Source organism: Furipterus horrens, unplaced genomic scaffold, assembly GCF_987537825.1.
Source record: "Furipterus horrens unplaced genomic scaffold, mFurHor1.1.pri manual_scaffold_1, whole genome shotgun sequence".
NCBI lineage: Eukaryota > Metazoa > Chordata > Mammalia > Chiroptera > Furipteridae > Furipterus > Furipterus horrens.
The window spans coordinates 61,441,858-61,463,576 of record NW_028327171.1 but is presented as its reverse complement, the minus strand read 5'-3'; the positions used below and the strand labels follow the sequence as shown (position 1 = coordinate 61,463,576).

Below are 21,719 nucleotides of genomic sequence, written 5' to 3'. Positions count from 1 at the left end.
TTTTTGTGCACCAAAAGAATAATAACTCTCTGAACTTGCTATCAGCCTACTGGGAATTTCTAAAGAATGCCAGGGACTCCTACTGCACTTGGAAAATAACTGATGGAGCAATTACAATAAGAACTGTGATGCTCAGCGCCACCCAGTGGCAAATCTCTGATTACATGCCTCCCTTATGCCTATTCATTTTGGTGTTCTTAGGCACTACAGCAAAAGCTCTACTCTAAAGCGCTCAAGTAAGAAAACATAAAACTTATGAGTTTTCTAGGCTAGAATCAAGCGAGAGGGAAAAACAATAAATATTATGGAACAAAAAGAAAAGCATCTACATAAAGAAACAGGAAATGTACTCTACTGCTGGGGTTTGCCCTGGTCTCAGCAAAAATTCTTTCCCATCACAAGCTTTTTCAAACACAAGACAGAAAATAAGCAGCGTTAATAATAAGCAATCACTTTATGGTACACTTAACATCATTTTATTAAAACATTTGAAATTATTGTAAAAATATTGCAAGTAGGAAACTCCTTCATAAAAAGCAGATAATACTAGTTTAATATAATCTGTACATTAATAAAATCTAAAAGATGAAGAAATTACCTAATAAAGTCTTTAATTTGGTCTGGTTGAAGTACTTAACTTTAATATTAATAAGCAACAGGTCTCTCTTAAAAGCAGAGTGATGAGTACTCTGATATTCATTTCACTACAAATTGTACATACATACATTATAAATACTTTTTCTGTGTATGCTATGTTTCAAAACACAGTAAGATAAAAAGTAAAAACCAGCATAACACAGATACTGGGTGGTTTCGAAGCCTGGACTCTTCTGACCATCCTGGCTATACACACTGGGTTTGGGCAGTTCTACCAACCTGAGACAACTGCAAAGAGTGAATCCCGTTCCAATACCATTCTTTCCTCACATTATTTTGGTATCACTAGAGGCCATGAGAAGAGCTACTCCACAGAAGACAGTATTAGGCTCTAATGACACTTCATTCCCATTAACAGGGGTTCAATGATATAAGCCATCTTTCCCTTTTCCATTAGGTCCCATCTTTCCTCCTTAATTAGACATTCATCATTTACAGAGTATCTGAGTAATATGAATATCTTGATTTTGTGTATAAAGAAACCTAATTATTAAAATGCAGTCAGGTTAATCAATTAAAGAGTGGAAGGAAAATAATAGATGAGTAAATTAGCTAATTAGTAGCACAAAGCTGTTTGAACCATATATGGGTAGAAATGTTTCCATCCACCAAGTATCCTTGGACACATTCTTTTAGTGGAATCTTTTAAACATAATTCTGAAGTAGATTAATAACAAGTGTTATACATTACTTTGTACAGTATAGAGAAGAGTTAAGAAAAATTAAACAATGACATTAAATGACTTTCAGAAAATTTGCAGAGGTTAATTTCTACTCCAGGTCATATCTACTTAGTTAGTACTACTGAAATAAAAGTGCAATTCTGGAAATTTTGAAAAAAATTATTTTTATTATTTAAAATAAATAAGCATCCAAATAATCTTTTCAAAGTTTATGGTAACTTTTTAAATTCTCATAAAACATTTGGACCTAGAGAAAAATGTTTATGGGACAAATACATACGTAGATTCAAAAATACCCAAGAGCATTAAGTGAAGTGCACATGAAGCCAATAGAAGGTTCAAATAATATAATTTATTTCCTAATCCAGTTAAATTTAATTGTAAGCCCTTAGGGTTTTCTAAATTAGTTCTTCAGCAAATATTTATTAATCATCTACCAAGTGCCATACAATGTACTACTAGGCACTAGAACTAGAGAATCTGAAACATTATCTTTTCCTCCAAAGAACTGACATAGGATTAAGTAAGTACTATATAAAAGAAGTGATCTATTTTTCCTTGGAGAAAAATCAGGAAAGGTTTCAGACAGGAGATGATACTCCATCTTAGACCTAGAAGTCCAATTTTCCAGACAGACAAGCAGAGGGAAGATATTAAAGAAGAACATGGTCAAAACCAAGAGAGAGGGAGAGACTATTCAGCATGTACAGTGACTTGCAAATTCTCGAAGGTTAAGGTTGAGGGGACAGGTGCAGTACAGATGTGATCTGAAAGTCAAAGGTCAGGTAAAGTAGGGGTTTGTACCACAACCAAGTTTGTAAAAGTCACATTCCAACAGAAAATGAGTACGAACATATTCCTTATCTACAATCCTAATGCAAATTCATGTCAAAAAAATAAAAATGGAGGAAACAGTATCTGTCCTTTCAGCTTCTTGATGATAACCTATATGGCTTTGCAGCAAAGTTTTTCAAAAATAATTGTTAGCACATAAGATGAAAATAAAATTCAGCAGAAGTACATGCACTGCACCATTTCTGTTTACCAAGCTTCCTCAGATTTTAGTTAAAAATAAATCGAAGAAATAGTTGACTTTGCATAAAACCATATGACGAAAATAAACTGGACTATAATGACAATGGACAGATTTCTGATGACTAATTTTATTTGGTTATAAACATATAAATTTGTAGTTCTGAAAAGTTCAATTTCATGTGATTATTTTAATGTTCTTGAAATATCCAGGTAGTTTTACAAAAAAATTTTAAATGGTATATTTCCCATGGGGATGCTAATACAAGTCACAGGAAAGAACAGCATTATACAAAGATAAATAAAATTAATTGTTTTACTTTTCCTCTAAAGAGCTTTATTTTTCAGAGGATACAGTTTTTCTCAGTGTAAGTAAAAGTGATTGTTTTCAAAACAACAGCTGATGTGTGATCAATAGTTCTTGCTGGCCTTCTGGACATTCCACATATCCATATACTGCCTCTAAATACACATTTTGCTGTGTCACCTCAGATGTGCTTCTCCCAACAGAAAAAAACTATTTTTTAAGTGCTCTATTTTAGAATGTTACCAACAATGCAATATCCTACCTTGCAAAAATTGTCTGCTATCTGACTTGCCTATCTCTGTTACCTCTAGGTCACAAAACACTTGACATAGTTTTTAATCTGCCATTTCCTTTATTTTAGCACACAACTTTCTCTTCATTTACTTTTAAGGAAGAAATAAGAGATGCCCAGGTTTCCTTAATTACAGTACAATATTCATCTTCAAAAAATTTCTAAAGAGTTTATAAAATATAAAACCCAAGAATACCCACCACCATTAATCATTTGAAATATCTTGATAAAATTTTATTTAATTTTTTGTCATGTGCTGTCTTCAATGAAAAGGGTTCCTTTCTCCAAGGAAAGCTTTGTAAGATAGAGCCAATTCTCATTTGTCTGAGATAATTTAGCTGTCACTTTGGATAGGAAACATGGCAAAAAAATAACCATACAACTACAATCAACTGCAGCATTCTGTGTGGTGCTGAATTAAGCTTTTCTCCGTACTTGATACCAGTTTGCAACATCAGGAAATAGGAAATGAGTTTTCTCTTTTTACAAGTCAATGCATTCATATAAAATTGTAGCTATACATAAATTAACCATTATTTATTATCCATAAAGAACTATTTATTTGCAATTCAGAAAAAAAGTACTTATAAATTGTAAATAATTAGGTTCCATGAAATACCTCATATAAAACTGTATAAATCATCAATTTGAACAACCAGAAAATACAGCCATAGAGTTCGTATCTGAAGAGTATAGCTAATAAAGCTAATAGCAACTACCCTTAGGAAAAGAATTCTCTCTGGGATGAGATTCTAGCTGTTTTGCCAGTAATCACAATGAATTTATTCTTATCAATTCACACTACTCTGATAGGTGACCTATAATTCTTATTTTTGTGTATTTATGAAACATTTTATTTTTATGCACTGGCATAACTTGAATTGTCCTTTATAATCCAAGTTAGAAATTTTACACATCAACAGACAATGAGTTTACTAAATCACAAAGTGAATTATCAGCCACTAATTTACATTCTGAAAACACAGTATAATAGTTAATTTTGTGTGTCCACTTGACTAGGCTAAGAAATGCCTAGATAGCTAATATAACATTATTTTGTAGAGTGTCTGGGAGGTGGTTTCTGAAATTGGCATTTGATTCAATACAATGAGTAGAGATCAGTCTTCACTAATGTGGGTGGGCATTATCCAATTCACTGAGGGCCCAAACAGAACAAAAAGGAAAAGGAGGGCAAATTCCCTCTCTCTCTGGATGAGCTAGAGTAATAGCCCTTTGCACTCCAGGATTTACACCATCAGCTCCCCCGCTGGTCAGGTCTTTAGACTCTTGACTGAACTGCACCACTGACTTTCCTTATTCTTCCGCCTGAAGATAGCAGATTGTGAGACTTCTCAGACCGTTACAGTCACAATCTTTATCATCATTACATTTAATCAATTTTACACCAAAGTACTACATAGTGAGGGATAACACTTTCCTTTCTAAGACGAGAATCCGCAACTGAAATATTTCTACATGTTTTTTCGCATGTATGTGTTTTTTTAAGGAATACACTATATAATAAGTAGAAGGCTTACTACTAAACAACAGTTTGATTTTAAAATCTTTACTGCTCTCCTACCATGTACTATGATACAAATTAGATATATAAATATCATTAAAAATGAACTCTAAATACAGTAAGCTCACATATAAGTGAAATATATATAATGAAATATAATAATGTGATAAAGAACAATAAGGAAGTATTTACAAAGTTCAAGGGTGGTACATTGAGAAGGAATGATTCATTCTAACACAAAGGGTAGAAAGAAAAGTAAGGCTTCCAGAGGAGTTAACATCCTCAGCTAGCACTTAAATGATAAAACAAATACAAGTGGTAAAGGTCATCTCGAACAGAGATCTTGAACAATGAAAATAGTTGTATAAAGACACAGAAGTGTAGTCAGCATGGCACAGCAAGTTGAGACACTTCAAGTAGGCAGGAAGTGGAAAGAGATGAGATGGAGTAATAACAGCAAAATCATAAAACTCCATTAAAAGTACTCAAGCACATAAGGAGGATCCACTAAGGCCTCACAAGCCTACCTATTCATTCCTGGCTTGTGCTTCCACCTCAAAAATAAATATCCAATGATAGCATTTCCCTAAAGTCTGCAGTGAACCACCTTTCATCCATTCTAAAAAATAAAGTTACAAAAAAAAAAAAAAAAAAAAAAAAGAACTTCTGGTCAAAATGGAGGTGAAAGTAAACATGGCTCACCTCCTTGTACAACCACATCAAAATTACAACCATCAGAAATAGAGTTGAATGGAAGCCCAACAACTACAGAATGAAAGAAACCACATCCATCCAGACTGGTACGCGGGGAGCAGATTCGGAATAGGCCGGTCCCACACCCACAGTGGTGGAGAAAAATTCAGGACGGATATCTCAGGAACAGGGAGTTCCAGCTCCACACCCGGCCCCTCAACCCAGGGTTTCAATGCTAGGGAGATAAGTCCCCATAACTTCTGGCTGCAAAAACCAGCAGGAATTGAGTAAGTGGGAGAAACTTCTGGAGTCCGAAGCAGTTTCTCTTAAAGAACCCACATACAGACGTACTCAGACTCAATCCCTCTGAGCCACAGCACTCGGGTAGCAGTTTGAAGGGCACTAGTGGCATACAGGGAGGAACTAAAGTGGCATAATAAATGTGAGAGCTAGGGGACGGCTTTCTCCTAGACATAAAGGCAGGCAGAGGCCATTGTCCCTTTTCTGAACCCTTCTCCCTCAGAGCCAGAGCTGGCAGGCAGGTAGCATATCTGAGACTCCATCAACCTGGCTAACACTGTTTGCCACACACTGGAGATCCCCTGAGGCTCCGTCACACCCAAATTACAGGCCCACCCAAGCTGTTAATAGTGGCCTTTGCATATGAATGGCTGGTCTTAACTCATACTTTGCAACTTCCTAAATCCTCTCAAACAAGCCCTAAGTTCCTGTACCTCTTGCTAAGTGGCCCCAGGCCCAGCACTAGCAGCAGCAAGTTTTGGATCACAGTTTGGCTTCACCTGGGACTCTCTAAACCTAGCGTAAGTAGCAGCCATCTCAGACTGTTTTATAGCTCAGGCAGGGTAGCCCCAGGCAGAACACAGGTAGGGGCTGATCTTCACCTGCACCACCCAGGAAATGCCAGAGCCAGTGCACCCAGTAAACACCTACGGACGATGTCAGAGCACCACCACCCTGGCCCTGTACAGATGACTCTCCACGGAGTGCAAAGGTTGGTGGTCAGTGGTCACAGCCAGTCCTTGCAGCTGACTGGCCTGCGTAAATACTTCCCATTGATCTACCAACAAAAGCCAAGGCTCAACTACAAGAGGAAAGTGTACTCAACCCACACAAAGGATGAACCTCGAGTACCCAGCTTGGATGATAGGGGAGGCTGTGTCAATGGACCCTAAGGACACCTACTACACTAGACCATGCTACCAAGACAGGGAGTCACATCATCTCTACTTAATACATAGAAAGAAACAAAGGGAGGCTGCCCAAATGAAGAGACAAAGAAATATGGCCCAAATGAAAGAACAGACCAAAACTCCATTAAAAGAACTAAACAAAATAGAGAGAAGCAATCTATCACATGTAGACTTCAAAATACTGGTTATAAGGATACTCAAGGAACTTACTGAGGATGTCAGCAGCATAAAAAAGATTTAGTCAGAAACAAAGGATACACTAACTGAAATAAAGAACAAATTACAGGGGAAACAACAGTTGAGTGGATAAAGCTGAGTCTTAAATGAATGATTCAGAACATAAGGAAGCAAAAAACAACCATTCAGAACAACAAAAAGAAAAAAGAATCCAAAAATAATGAGGATAGTGTAAGCGGCCTCTGAGACAGCTTCAAACATTCCAATATTTGCAACATATGGGTGCCAGAAGGAGAAGAGAAAGAGCAAGAAATTGGAAATTTATTTGAAAAAATAATGAAAGAAAACTTCCCAAATTTGGTGAAGGAAATATTCATGCAAGTCCAAGAAGCACAGAGCGTCCCAAACAAGATGGATGCAAAGAGGTCCACTCCAAGACACATCATAATTAAAATGCCAAAGGTTAAAAATAAGAGAGAATCTTAAAAGCAACAAGAGAAAAACGGTTAGTTATCTACAGGGGAGTTCTCATAAAACTGTCAGCTGATTTCTCAAAAGAAATTTTGCAGGCTAGAAGGCATTGGTAAGAAATAGCAAACTCATGAAAAGCAGGGACCTACAGCCATGATTGCTCTATCCAGCAAAACTATCGTTTAGAATCAAAGGGCAGGTAAAGAGCTTCACAGACAAGAAAAAAACTAAAGGAGTTCATCATCACCAAACCATTATCATATGAAATGTTAAAGAAACTTATTTAAGAAAAAGATCAAAACTATGAACAATAAAATGGCAATAAATACCTATCAACAATTGAATCTAAAAAACAAATTTAGCAAACAAGAAGAACTGAGATAGGATCATGGATACAGAGAACATTTTGATGGTTGCCAGGTGGGGGGGGGGGAATGGATGAAGAGGTAAGGTGATTAAGAAGTACAAATTCATAGTTTCAGAACAGCCATGGGGATGGAAAGTACAGTATAGGAAATGGAGTAGCCAAAGAACTTATTGCATGACCTATGAATATGAACAATGGTGTGGGGGTGCTGGGTGGGGGTGTGGCAAAAGGAGAAAATTGTGACAACTGTAATGGCATAATCAATAAAATATAATTTAAAAATTATATTAAATTAAAAAAGAAAATATAAGTAGGACGTCCAGCCAAGACAGAGGCATAGACATATATACTGAGTCTCCCTCCACAACTAAGAAGAAACACAACTACCTCAAAACTAGAAACAACCAGAAGTCCCAGAAAATCAAACTGCATGGAAGTCCAGCAAACAAAGATATAAAGAAGAAATACTCATCCAGACAGGTAGGAGAGGTGGAGCCGGGGCGGAGAGGACGCAGTGTGGTAGCAGCAGCAGCGGTGGCAGCGGCAGGCCAGCAGAAAGCACAGTCACACATTTTAAAAAGTCAGGAGGGACACTTGGGGAGCATTCCCAGCTCCTCACCGGACCTCGCAGCCCACTGTCCCAGCACCAGGGAAAATCAAGCCTCATTTCTTCTGACTGTGCAGACCAGTGGTAGTTGGGGTGGAGGCAGAAACTGCCGGTCTCAGCAGTCCGCTTGTTTGAAGGCCTCCCAAGGTCCTAGAACGTCCACAGACCCACCCACTCTGGGAATGATGGCAGCAGCTAGAGGGGCGCCAGACTGGTGCGGAAGTGGGAAAAGTGCCTGGAAAAGGGGCGAGTGTGGGGCTGATGGCATTGTTCCATTTTGGACCCCTCCTCCATATACAGTGCCACAACGTGGTGAAACAGGTCGCCCTATACTAATGAATCTCTAAGGCTCCGCCCCTTACAATATAACAGGATCAACAGCTCTACCTGGGACATGGAGGCAAACAAACACAGGAGCCTGTCAGAATGAGGAGACAGAGAAGTATGGCCCAAAAGGGGAAACAGATCAATATTACAGTGGGAGAACTAAGTGACAAGGAGATAGCCAACCTAACAGATGAAGAATTCAAAACACTGTTGATAAAGATGCTCACAGGTTTGACAGATATGCCTGAGTACGGCAAACCCATAACAGAAGAGGTGAAGGCTATGCTAAGTGAAACGGAGAAAAATCCACACAAAACCAATGGTGAAGGGAAGGAAACTGGGGTTCAAATCAATGATTTGGAACATAAGGAAGAAAAAAAAACAGTAAACTAGTGCAGAACGAGGAAGCAAGGATTGAAAAAAATGAGAAAAACTTCCCAAATTTTGCAAAGGAGATGGATATACAGGTCTGGGAAGTATGGAGGGTCCCGGGCAAGCTGGACCCAGAGGGGACCACACCAGGATGCATCATGACTGAGGTGCCAAAAGTGAAAGATAAAGAGAGAGTCCTGAGGGCAGCAAGAGAGAGGCAGAGAGCTGCCTACAGGGGGGTGCCTATAGGACCATCAGCAGATTTCTCAGAGGACACTTTGCAGGCAGGAAGGGACTGGCAAGCAGTATTCACTGTGATGAAAGGCAACCTACAACCATGATTACTCTATCCAGCAAAGCTATCATTTAGAATGGAAGGGCAGATGAAGTGCTTCCCAGACAAGGTGAAGCTAAAGGAGTTCATCATCACCAAGCCATTATTATATGAAATGTCAAAGGGACTTAAGAAAAAGAAGATCAAAACTATGAACACTAAAATGACAACAGACTCACAACTGTCAATAACTGAATCTAAAAAATAAAAACAAAATCCAACTAAGCAAACCAGAATAGGAACAGAATCATAGGTATGGGGATCATTTGGAGGGTTATGAGCTGGGAAGTGGAGGGGGGTGAAATGGGGAAATGGTGCAGGGACTAAGAAGGATAATCGGTTGGTACATAATAGACAGGGGCAAGTTAAGAATAATATAGGAAATGGTGAAGCCAAAGAACTTATATGCACGACCCATGGACGTGAACTAAGGGGGGTGGGATTGCCGGAGGGAAGCGGGGTCCTGGGCAGAGGGGAGCAAAGGGGAAAAAAATTGGAACTACTGTAACAACATAATCAATAAAATATACTTAAAACGTTTTTTAAAATAAATATTTAGAAAAAAAAGAAAGAAAACATAAAATAAAAAATAAAGGTATTCTAGTTTCTAGTTCCCAAAAACTGAACTGAGGCAAAAATAATATAGCACAGCCCCTGGCCAGGTGACTCAGTTGGAGCATCGTCCTGTACACCAAAAGGCTGTGGGTTCGATTCCTGGTCAGGATACATAACTAGGTTGCAGATTCAATCCCAAATCAGGGTGTGCAGAGGATACAATTGATGCTTTTCTCACATTGATGTCTGTCTGTCTCTCTCTCTCTCCCCCTTCCTCTCTCTCTAGAATTAATATACATATCCTCAGGTGAGGATTAAAAAAATTACATAGCATAATAGTGTAATAAACCTTGGAATCGGCATTTAGTTTATTTTTAATTTTTTTAAGGCAAGAAATCAATGAAGTATCAAATAACATTTCATTTCTGTTGGAACAATCTATATTATAGCTTAGTTCTGGATCAAATCTTTAAATGGTTTAAATCAAACTACTATAAATATAAGAACTCTGAAGAGTAGGAAATCTCCCATATTTGACTTCAAGCTCTGATTTATTTCCCATTTAATTGGGAAATAAATTGGGACTTTAGGTTTGGAATTTATATACAATAGTAACAATACCTACATTTTTAAACCCCTCTACAGTTATTATTTTTATTCCTTTAATAATTTTATTTTGGAAGTGTTATTTCTTTCATGAAATGAAAGGAGCAGAGACAAAATTCAGGCACAGACTAACGACAGATTTGTAAAAACAGTATTGAAAGTATCCAAAAAAATCCACTCCTTTATAGTAGTGCTGAGGATAATGAGAGAAGCACTATGCAAACTTCTTTTTACTATCTGAAACACCAGCTTAACCCACTCTGGCGAGAACAAACTTTATATAGGTAACAGTATCAGCTTATTACAATAGAGAAACCCCAATGTCAACATAGATACAGATATAGGTACAGGAGAAAGGTGAAGACATAAAATTATAAAGGTTAGCATATCCATTCCTAGATTAGATCAGACAAGATTCCACTCTCGAGCACAGTTCAAAGATGCCCAACAACAACCTGGAAATTCTTAGAACCGATAGTAATTATGTATATCCTAGTCAATCTGTTTGTTGTCAATCATACTAAAACTGTGAATCATGAAACTGGTGGTGTCTTCCTCTTTGTACTGCCCACTAAAAGCTTAGATAGCCCTGGCTGGTACTGCTCAATGGGTTGAGCAGCAGCCTGCAAACTGAAGGGTCACCGGTTCATTCCCAGCCAGGGCACGTTCCTGGGCTGCAGGCCAGGTCCCCAGTTCAGGGACATGTGAGAGGCAACTGAGTGTCGTATCCCTCACACATTGATGTTTCATATCCTCTCTTTCTCCCTCCCCTCCCCTCTCTCTAAAAGTAAATAAATAAAATCTTTAAAAAAAAAAAAAAGCTTAGATAAAACTTTGTAGCAAATGAATAAGACTCAGGTAAACCTGATCCTATATTTTTTGCCTTTGACATCTCACTTTCCTTTTGTCCTCACTCCTTTCATTTTTTAATCTTAATTAATTATATAAACTTTTTAAATCCTTTCTGAAAAAAGGGAGTATTTAAGATACTAACTAAACAAACAGTAACAAAAAAATTGAAATGCAAACATTACCTTAATATCAAAATTACAATCAAGTCTTCTAATTAACACGATGAAAGTTCCAGATGAATTATCTTTCAGTGGTGGAGGCACAATGGGTTCACAGGCATTCTCTGGTTTTGAGGTAATCAAAAAACCCTGAAAAAGAATTGGTAATAAGTTTTTTCTCTTTTAAATTAAAAAAAAATAAATTCAACTTGCTTCTATAAACATCTTTTGAATTTGTTTTATGTGTTTTGCATTATGTTAGATGAATTATCTGGCAGCACAACAGTTCTTACCCTCCAATTGCTCACAATCCTGGAACTTCTCCATAGTACTTGGTTTCATAAGCATTTATTTTTTTAAGTAAGTTCTTCTTGCTATTAAAAGTTTTTTTAGAAGTCACACATTAGCCTATTATCCCAAGATGACCACTATTATTAGCATGTTGGTACGTATTTCTCAGCAATGACTGACATTTCTAAACCAAGCAAATACTTATATAAAATAAACATTTTTATAGTCTCAATTACTTATTTTTATTTAAAATTAACTTTTACATTCTTTTATATTATCAAACAATAAAAATGCAGAGAATTTCTAGAAATTTATTCTATAGAAACTCTAACCTCAGTTAATAATATATGTAGAAAGATGGTCCCTGCTACACTGTTTTAATAGCAAAAGCTTGAAACTATGAGCATCAATAAGGCAGCCATTTAAAAAATTATAATATATTCATACAATAGAAAAATAATAAAGCCATAAAAAAAAAGGTGAATCTATATACACCAAACTGAAAAGATGGCCACAAGATAATTATTAATTTAAAAAGAAATAGCAAACTGCTTTCTCAAAACTACAGGATAGTTTTCACATCAGAAAATATATTAATATAAAATGTTATATTATAATACATTAATATAAAAGATTACATTATATTAATAAATGGTATTTGGTAACATACAATGTTAATTATGTTAATAGCTACAATTTATTGATATAAAATGTTACATTAATAACCAATTTATTTATATAAATGTTATATTAATAGATTAAAAGAGAAAAACCAAATGACTCTCAACAGATGTAAAACACTGAATATATGCATCAAGATGATCAAATTTATTAAATTCATTTATAATAGAAAATGAACCAATTAAACCTGTATGGTTTATTGGTCACACCAACCATCTATTCGACAGGACTTGGCGATTTCTCCTGCCTTAAAGTTTGACTCATTAGCTTGTGATAGAGAATGCTTTTACACATGTTTCAGAAATAAAATTTAACATGCCTTAATTTACTCATAGAATAGTTCGCCTTCTTGAGTCCGTTAAGCATTTGCTTTTACTAGGACTGTGGTTTTCAATCCAACAATGATATTTACTTCACTCAGGTTAAATTTACACCTTGTTACCTTTTCTGCACCTTTATGTACACACACACACACTTTGTCCTTTAATGCCAAATCACATAGTACAGTTCTTTTCAAGACACTTATAACAGCAATTAAACTGAACCTGTGTAGAATTATTAAGGCATATAACTCAACTGAAGTGAAGACAACATGAGCAGCTAACGGCAAATTTCCCGTGTCCTGGATGACAGCACCATTGTGAATGCCACCTGTTGGACATCAATTGAAAAACACATCCCAATTTCTGAGATGTTAAAACATGGAGTAATAAATGTATCTGAGAAGCAGTAAATTTATAGCATGTACAAACCATAGAGTAAGTGGAACTTTTAAAAGGTTTTTGTTTTAATAATTTTTTAAAGATTTTATTTATTTATTTTTAGAGAGGGGGGGAGGGAGGGAGAAAGAGAGAAAGAGAAACATCGATGTGTGGTTGGGGGCTCGGCTAGCAACCCAGGCATATTTGGGGATTGAACCAGTGACCCTTTTGTTCGCAGGCCAGCACTCAATCCACTGAACCACCCCAGTCAGAGCAGTTTATGCTTTTAATTATTTCTATATTGTTGAATGTGTTATGACAAGGATGTATTATTTTTCTTAAAATATGTAAGAATGCACACAAGCTAAAAGTACATAAAAACAAAAAACAAACAAACAAAAAAAACTACAGTAGTCTCTCTCTATATCGTAGTTCCCTTATCATGGCCTCACTGTATCACAGGATTTTTAAAAATATTATATTTAATTATTTATCACGGATTTTTCACCATATCACGGGATTTTGCAGTACTATATACGTATGTTGTTAAAGTTACATAGGTTTAAGAGTGTAGAATATGTTTAAGAACATAAGTAGTGTTTATAAAAGTGTGGAAAGGGTTAATAAGGGAGGAAGAAAGGTTAATCAGGGACTGAGAATGGTTTAAAAGTGTGTGGGAAGGGTTTATAAAGCCTTAAAATACATATAAGTACTAAAATAAATGTAAAGTTCCTACTTTGCGGATTTTCGCCTATCGCGGGGGGCAGGGGTGTCTAGAACATAATACCCATGATAAGTGAGGGATACTGTAACAGCATTCAGAGAAGGAAAACTCTGACTCCAAAAAACCTCCGCTGCCTTGCGGCATACCTCTTCAGGGGAAAGGCTAAGGGAGTAAACCCCGACAGAAAATCCGGAGCCGGAGTCCCTAAGGCGGTTTGACGTTGTAGTCAACACCGGCAACTCCTGCGGCGCACCTGAACCCAAGCTGTATCGACTCCGTCTTTCCCTTGGACCCTTCAGCTGCGAAGAGAGGGGGGGTCTGCTGCATGGGCAACAGCAGACCCTCCATATTACCCTGCCCAGGCTCTGTAGCTTCAGCGTCATCACAAGATGTCGATTCAACACGGGAGGAGACAGATACCATGTCACTCCCGAGTCGGACTGCACAGCCATTCTCGGCGGTGCAGATAGACTCTTAAGAAGCTACACCATCGTCTCTCGAGACGGACGGCTGCCGACGACGACTGTAACAGCATTAATGAAAAATTGAATTCTTTAAAAAGGTCTTAAATTATTAAACATTATCTTTCCTATTGATTATGCCAAAAAAGAGTAACTTGCTAAAATAGCTTACTAAACTATTCTACCCTCAGATGTGAGTCATGTAGAACTAAATGCAAATTTACTTTCTTTCATCCACAAAGTCTACGAAGAAGAGAAAAGGGATTTACCAATTAATTTGGCAGAAGTCCCTCAAATAGTAGCCAAGAAGGTGCTGCCTTAAGCAAGGACCACATGCCTTGCATCACCCTCTACGGCCAAACCCTTCTTATTAAAATGATGCTTGATCCATGATCAACATTTCATGACCGGAGTACTTCATGCCAATACTATGTAGGAAGGCCAAGAAAACTACCAAGGCTTAGGAGATACAGAAACTGGATGCCCACCTTTCTTCTCTTTGTTCTTGTAATTCCCTGGTGATTAAACAAAGTACTGGACAAAAGTAGTGCATGTAGACTGGCCCCTCAATTATCATTAAATGTATAATGCAATAAGTTTACAATATATTAATATGTTGATTTTTTTAAAAGCTTTAATGACTGTACATAAAGCCAAGTGCACAAAACAGAACTTTGCAGCTTGATGAGTTTTCACCTGTATCAGGACACAGAACAATAACAGCACTGCAGAAGTTCCCTTCACCATCCCTGCCATTCATTACTCTCCAACCCAATACCAGTATCACTGCATTCATTTTTAAGAGCTTATATTGGTTTTGGCCTAATTTGACACAGCATAAACAGAATCCTATAATACAGTAAATGTTCTTTTAGATTTCTTTCTCTCAGTACTGTATTTGTGAGATTCAATTCTACTGTTAAGAAAGCATACTGTTGAGATACACATGGTAGACTTTTCATTTTCATTTCTATATAGTATTATGTTGTGTGAATTTGCCAAAATTTACTCTACAGTTGATGAGCATTTCCATAAATTCTAGGTAGGGGATATCACAGAGAGTGCTGTTATAAACATTCTACTACAAGTCTTTTCATAAACACATGTATATGTCTGTGAAGTAAGTACAGTGAAGTAGAAGCATAGGATATCAAGCAGGATCACAGGGTATTAAGCTTTACTAAATATCATGAAGCAGTTTTCCACAGTGGCTTGGGTTACCACTTTTTAACTGAAATAGTCTAAACATAGAAATCATACAAATATAATTTTGCTTTAGTGTTTCAGAAGGTATTCAGAATTGCATTATTTCAGGGTAAACATTATGGAAAAATTACTTTCGTTAATATATTACACTGGTTAATAAAGTCATAAAGAGCTAGAATATTCAAGGGGGTGGGCGGGATACAGGAGAGCACTTGGGGGTAAAATGAGACAACTGTAATAGAAAAACAAGTCTAAAATAAGAAATCAATTTTAAAAGAAAGGGAGCTAGAATATTCAAGAAAGTGGTTTCATTTAAAAGACTGTTACAGGCTGAAAAGAGCCTTAACTTCCCTTCCCTTCAAATTTCACTGAATGTCAAACTATAAAATGAGTAAGATTAAGAAGAGTATATGCAGCAATAATTCAGCAAAAATTCTAAATGCAAGGCAGCAGTGCATCTTTGCCTTCGTAGAGTATAAAAGTAAAAGCAGGAAGAAAAAAAGTGATAAGTTGTTTTCTTACTGAATACCTTAAGTTATGTATTAATAATTAATAATTCAGTAACATCAAGCAGTTAACATTTGTTGAGCCATGGCACCCAGTACTGTGTGTCAAGTACTATACCTTTAATGTTCTAATTCAGTTCATTTTTTGCAACCCTGTGAGGTAACTACTATTATTATCGTCACTATTTTAAAGATGAGGAATTTAAGTCTCAAAAAAAGTAACTTGCCCAAGGTTACACATAGCAAGTATGCAATCCCATGAAGTCTAATTCCAGATCCTATGCTTTCGACCACTATGCTACATTGCCTCCACAAGACACACACACACACACACACACACACACACACAAAGAAAACCTGAATGAAGAACAAAATGGATAACAAAAACAGGAATGAACATTTACAAAAATGAATCTAAAAGGCAATTAAGGCTGATTCCAAAATTTGGTACAAATATTTCAAATGATGTTGTCAACCTTTCTGTCAAATTCTTACATTCAAACCTATATCAAAAAGTTATACTGATCAATCAGATTTTATTAGCTAACATTTTCCTAATGTGAGACAGGTGATTTTATTTATATCAACTTTCTATAATGTTTAAAATATCTATTGCCCTTTTCTCTAATTCTTTATTAGATCATTTTCCAAAATCTACCAGTAACTTTCACATAGAGGACACATTTAATTCCTCTTTTACAATAGTAAGGGATTACTCTCCTCTTTCTTACTCAGCAAAACATCCTTTAACTGTAATTCGTATCATAGTACGTTCCTTTAACACCACCCTCTGAAGACACTGGTTGCATTTCATGAGAGAGTTGTTAAGTACTAGAATGGATACGACTGAGTCTACCCAAGTAATATCTGAAAAGAACTAACAGGTCCAATAATATAAGAGAAAACAAAGTATAAGCAGCATGTAGCACAACTGCACAGAACAGAGCAAATCATTCTAACTATGGGAAGCAGTAACAGAGTAAGTGGTGTTTGTCTTGGTTCTTAAATCTCATTGTATTTCAGTTGGGTGCCAAAAACTGACCATACTACTATACATGATCTGACCAATATAACAACAAATAGGAATTATTCTTTTTTAAAAATAAGTTGAAGATCTAATTGGCTTTATTCCACAACTCATGTATCAGGCAGCATCCCATCTAGTAAATATTGGGTTGGCCAAAAAGTTTGTTTGGTTTTTTCCATAAGATGGCTCTAGTAGCGCTTAGGTGTCTTTAACTTCAATTGAAACTATTTTGTTAGATTGTATTGTGACAGCTGCCATATCAGTGTGCATTTAAAGAACTTATCAAAATTGGTGAGTTTTTGTGTAGGCATTTGAATACTGAAGTTGGAAGAAAATACACAGTATTTTTGGCATATTACACTTTACTCTTTCAACAAAGGTAAAAACACAACTGAAATGCAAAAAAAAAGATTTGTGCAGTGTATAGAGAAGGTGCTATGACTGATCTAATGTGTCAAGGGTGTTTTGCAAAGTTTCATGCTGGAGATCTCTCGCTGGACGATGCTCCACGGTCGGGTAAACCAGCTTAAGTTGGTAGAGATCAAATCGAGACATTAATTGAGAACAATCTATGTTATACCATGCAGCAGATAGCCGACATAATCAAAATATCCAAATCAATAAAGTTACTGGTGAAAATGAAATATGTGTCTTTTAGTTTATGGATAAAACCATATGGACTTTTTGGCAAACTCAATAGAAAGGTGCTACAAAACGCCACTCTTTAACCAGTCCTAGACATTTAACCTGCTCTACTGAAGCCCTCTAAAACCAAATTAGGTTTCTGGCAAAACTAACAAATGATAAAAACAAGTATAAACTTTATGAGTTTATAAATTTTGGAATTAAAAGCACTACATATTCAGACAAAGGATCTAAAGGTCTGTAGTATTACATAACACCCTAATGTTTAACTCTAAATAGAAAAGTGGGATTGATATGTATAAGTAATGAAGGGGTGAAGGCTTTTCCTTTTTCCTCTGTCTACTTCTCTTCTGTTTAAATACTTTTACAATGAGAAATAGTACTAGAATGCTGAGAATTTTTTTAAAACTTATTTAAAACCATGCTCGCTTCAGCAGCACATGTACTAAAAATAATTTTAAATCTTTAAAAAATTCAAAACTAACATGCCTCTCCCAAAGGTGCCTGTCAACCTAATTGAGAATCGTTTTACAGTACTTAACATATTTTTTTAAAGTTAGAACAAGCTGAAATCATTTTGTGGTACATATATACACAATTTCATGTATTCTAAGTCATATAACATAAAAACTCCATATTGCCTTGGAACAGATAATATGAGTAATACTTTCTAACCATGAACATAGATATAGAAAGACAAAATAGCATGTTCTAACTACCAAAACAAAACTTTTGAAACCTTAAAGTTAAAAGATAAAGAGACAAACTGGCGAAAATGATCTGAAGCATATATGGCAAACAACAGATTGATACTTCTAATATACAAAAGAATTCTCACAAATCAGTAAGAATCAACATCTTAATTTAAGAATGGGCAAATTACATTAACAGGCATCTCACTCCTCTCCCCCCACCCCCACTCACACACTAGGCAAAAATCATTAAGACAGTCAATCTCATTAGATATTTTTTATCAATTCACAAAAATTTGGTAATAACTAGTATCGAAAAGAGTATGGGAAAAAAAACCGCTTCAGACACTAAATTTGGAAGGGCCATCTGGAATACCAACAAAATTTTAAACATGTGTTTCATAAACAAAGCAATTCTGCATTTGGAAAAGTATCTTACGCAAATAAATAGACAAATACACAAGAATAAATATATTCATTGTAGCACTGTTTGTAATACCAAATACTGGACAATATACCCACTATGAAAAAAATTTTTAAATCAATTTTTAAAAATCTATAGTGTTTTATGATAATGCAAAAACATGCTGTTCTGGATGGGGTGGCTCAGTGGATTGAGCACTGGACTGTGAACCGAAAGCTCACCAGTTCCATTCCTGGTCAGGGCACGTGCCTGGGTTGTGGGCCAGGCCCTAGTTGGGGGCATGTGAGGGGCAACCAATCAATGGTTCTCTCCCTCTCTCCCTCCCTTCCACCTCTCTCTAAAGAATAATAAATAAAATCTTTAAAAAAAATACACAGTCATTGCAAATAAAAATATACCTCCTCTATTAACATGAAAAGATTTTCCAGATATACAATTAAGTGAAAAAGGCAGTGAAAAACCTATTAGTCTTAATATAAGTTCATTATCTATATAAAGTTATTCAATACATAAACATATACACATACATATCTACAAACACATACATGGCACATATCCTAGAAAACAGGTCTAAAATATTGCATACCAAAATAATAACACTGGTTAGTTCAGAATAATACAATCATAGGTGATTTTCACTTTCTTCTTCAAACTTTTTGAAGTCTAAACCCTGTACAAATGAATATGTATGGGTTTTATGACAAGAAATAGTAACAAATATTTTCATTCTTTAAACAAATAAAGAGCAACCAAATTACCTTATTAAATACCTTATGCCTTTACCATATATTACTATTTTCTTACCTTTAAACCTTCAGCTGGAAGTCTATAACCAAATCTTGCTGGAAGGTCATCAAATGTCTGGGACACATTTTCAAAATTATACTAAATATAAAATTAAAAACAATCAAGTTAAACAGATTTACACATAGCATTAAAAACAAAAAGTTTATTAAATTTTCTGAGTTGTCATTTCCACAATTCTGATCTTAGTTTATCACAGGAAAAATAACTTTGTAAATGCATATCCACCAAAATATCAAGGAATACACACAATTTACTACATACACAGTTGCTTAAATTGGATTCTGATTTCATATAATAATTATACATACAACAGCAATAATTCTATGACATTAAATCACCTACTATTTTCTCAGTTGTTCTCAGACAATACCCTAGAAAGAAATCTTTTAGAGAGATTATTTTCCAGCAAGAATTCCATTTTATTTTCTCTATAAAGGTCTGACATAAGAGGTTTATAGGATTTCTGATTCTAGCTATGAAATATGATTTTCCCCCAGAGGAAGAAAGAACATCAGATCATATTTTTAAAGCATTGTCATTTTTTATAAAACCTGAACATTTTTATCTAGTGCTAAACAATGAAAGGACTAAACTCAATGAAGTACATACATATAGAGAGCTGAAGGAATTCCAACTCTTTTAATAACTTCCCCCTTTCTTATACAGATTCCTACGTTACAATATCTGTCAGTCCTCCACCAAAACAGAGTAAAACAAAACAAGGGTTCTCTGTGCTTTTAGAAGATAATAGTAAATGATAATTGTGAAGTGAGATTGATGTATTATTTAAGAATGTTCAATCTGCTATACAGATAACAAGACAAACAAGAAATACAGATGAAACTAAGCAAAGATAGTAAACAAATAACTTTTTAAACAGACAAAACTTGTATAGTTCATTGGAAATTAAGATAGTTGCCATAAACAGTGGGCAAAAAGCAGAACACATTTGTTTTGTTTGAATAGAGATAAAAAGGATGGAACAAAGCAATAGTGCTACGTATAGAGAGCAAAGGATGAAAGGATCAAGCAAACCTTAAATACTCACAAAGCATGGATTAGGCCACACATAGCATACTAGTGGATGCTATGTCATCACTAAACCAAACACCTACCCATTCTAGCCTTATGTGTCATCTGCCAGAGCAATACAGATAAATACCTCTTCAGGTTAACAGCAAGTTACAGCTGTGTTCATATGTAAATATCTCATATCTCTCCAAGAGAGCAAATAAAGGTTGGATCCAAACACCTTCCATCTGTCAAGACCCCTTGCTAACCCTCAGCTCAGATCCTGGTAACCACACTGTCACTGGGGAAAGTTGATGCAGCATGGAGAGACTGGACAAATTAAAACAGTACACAGGACTCGGGTAGAGTGGTTTTTGAATGCCACTCGTACCCCATCCGAAGTGTCTCAGCATATCCATCTGTTACCTGTACTTCTCACTGTATGTTTGTAATTAATTCAATAAACTGTGATTCAAGTATCTGAATTTGGCCACTGAACCTAGCCATTGTGTTACCTCTGGAATAATCAGCCTGGCATTATACTTGGAGGCCAGCCCTGCTTCTGGAAAACTTCCTGCTGTAACACTAATTCATATCTGCAGAGTGCTCTATGATTACAAAGTACTTTAGAGTCACAGAGTGCTATTATATCACCACCATTTAATCACTTAATTAAAAGACCTGTCTTAAATTGATTTAATTCAATTGCGATCAGCTTTGTGTTGAACTTGAGAAAGTCATTTAACTCTTCCAAGGAAAAAAACACTACTGTAAAATAAAGAAATTGATCTAGATAAACATAGACAGACCAAAGAAAAATACACATGTGTGCAGGCAGTACTTTTTCAAAAAGGTACTTTTAAAATCAGGAAGTGGAAAATCTACAACTGCACTAACATATGCTTGTATCATTTCTTATAACTGAGGTGTTTTATTTTTTTTGCTAGAAGTTCAGAAATATAATATCTAGCTTGAACTGTAGTACTTGTTATACTTGTTATATATAGGACTTGGAACCAGTTTTGTTACTGAGAGACCCATTTTGAAGTTGCTTTGTCTTTCCTTAACAGCAAAATAAGGACTGTCTCACCTTGCTTCTAACAATCATATTGTTTAAAAACAAAAATATATTCTTATCATGTACAAGAGAAATGGAAACATCTTTAGCACAAAAGTACTTTACATTTTTAGTATTAAAAGACTGCTGCCCCTAAAATTAAAGCATGCCCACTATTAAAATCTTTTTAAGATTTTATTTATTTATGTATTTATTTATTTTATTTTTAAAGAGAGGGGAAAAGAAGGAGAAAGACAGTGAGA

General features: G+C 35.7%; 1 protein-coding gene across 3 annotated transcripts in view; it reads right to left on the bottom strand.

Moving 5' to 3' along the window:
* Window positions 1-21,719, bottom strand: part of RNF13 (ring finger protein 13) — a 139,237-nt gene that overhangs the window by 82,839 nt on the left and 34,679 nt on the right. For 2 of the 3 annotated variants that reach the window (XM_090275754.1, XM_090275755.1), the window contains exons 3-4: window positions 19,386-19,466; window positions 11,248-11,373 (exon numbers count right to left, since the gene is read on the bottom strand). In XM_090275754.1, coding sequence (XP_090131880.1) covers window positions 11,248-11,373; window positions 19,386-19,466 — 207 coding nt within the window. Of the gene's footprint in view, window positions 1-11,247; window positions 11,374-19,385; window positions 19,467-21,719 lie in introns of those variants that run through there. The other variant, XM_090275757.1, reaches the window with a different exon arrangement.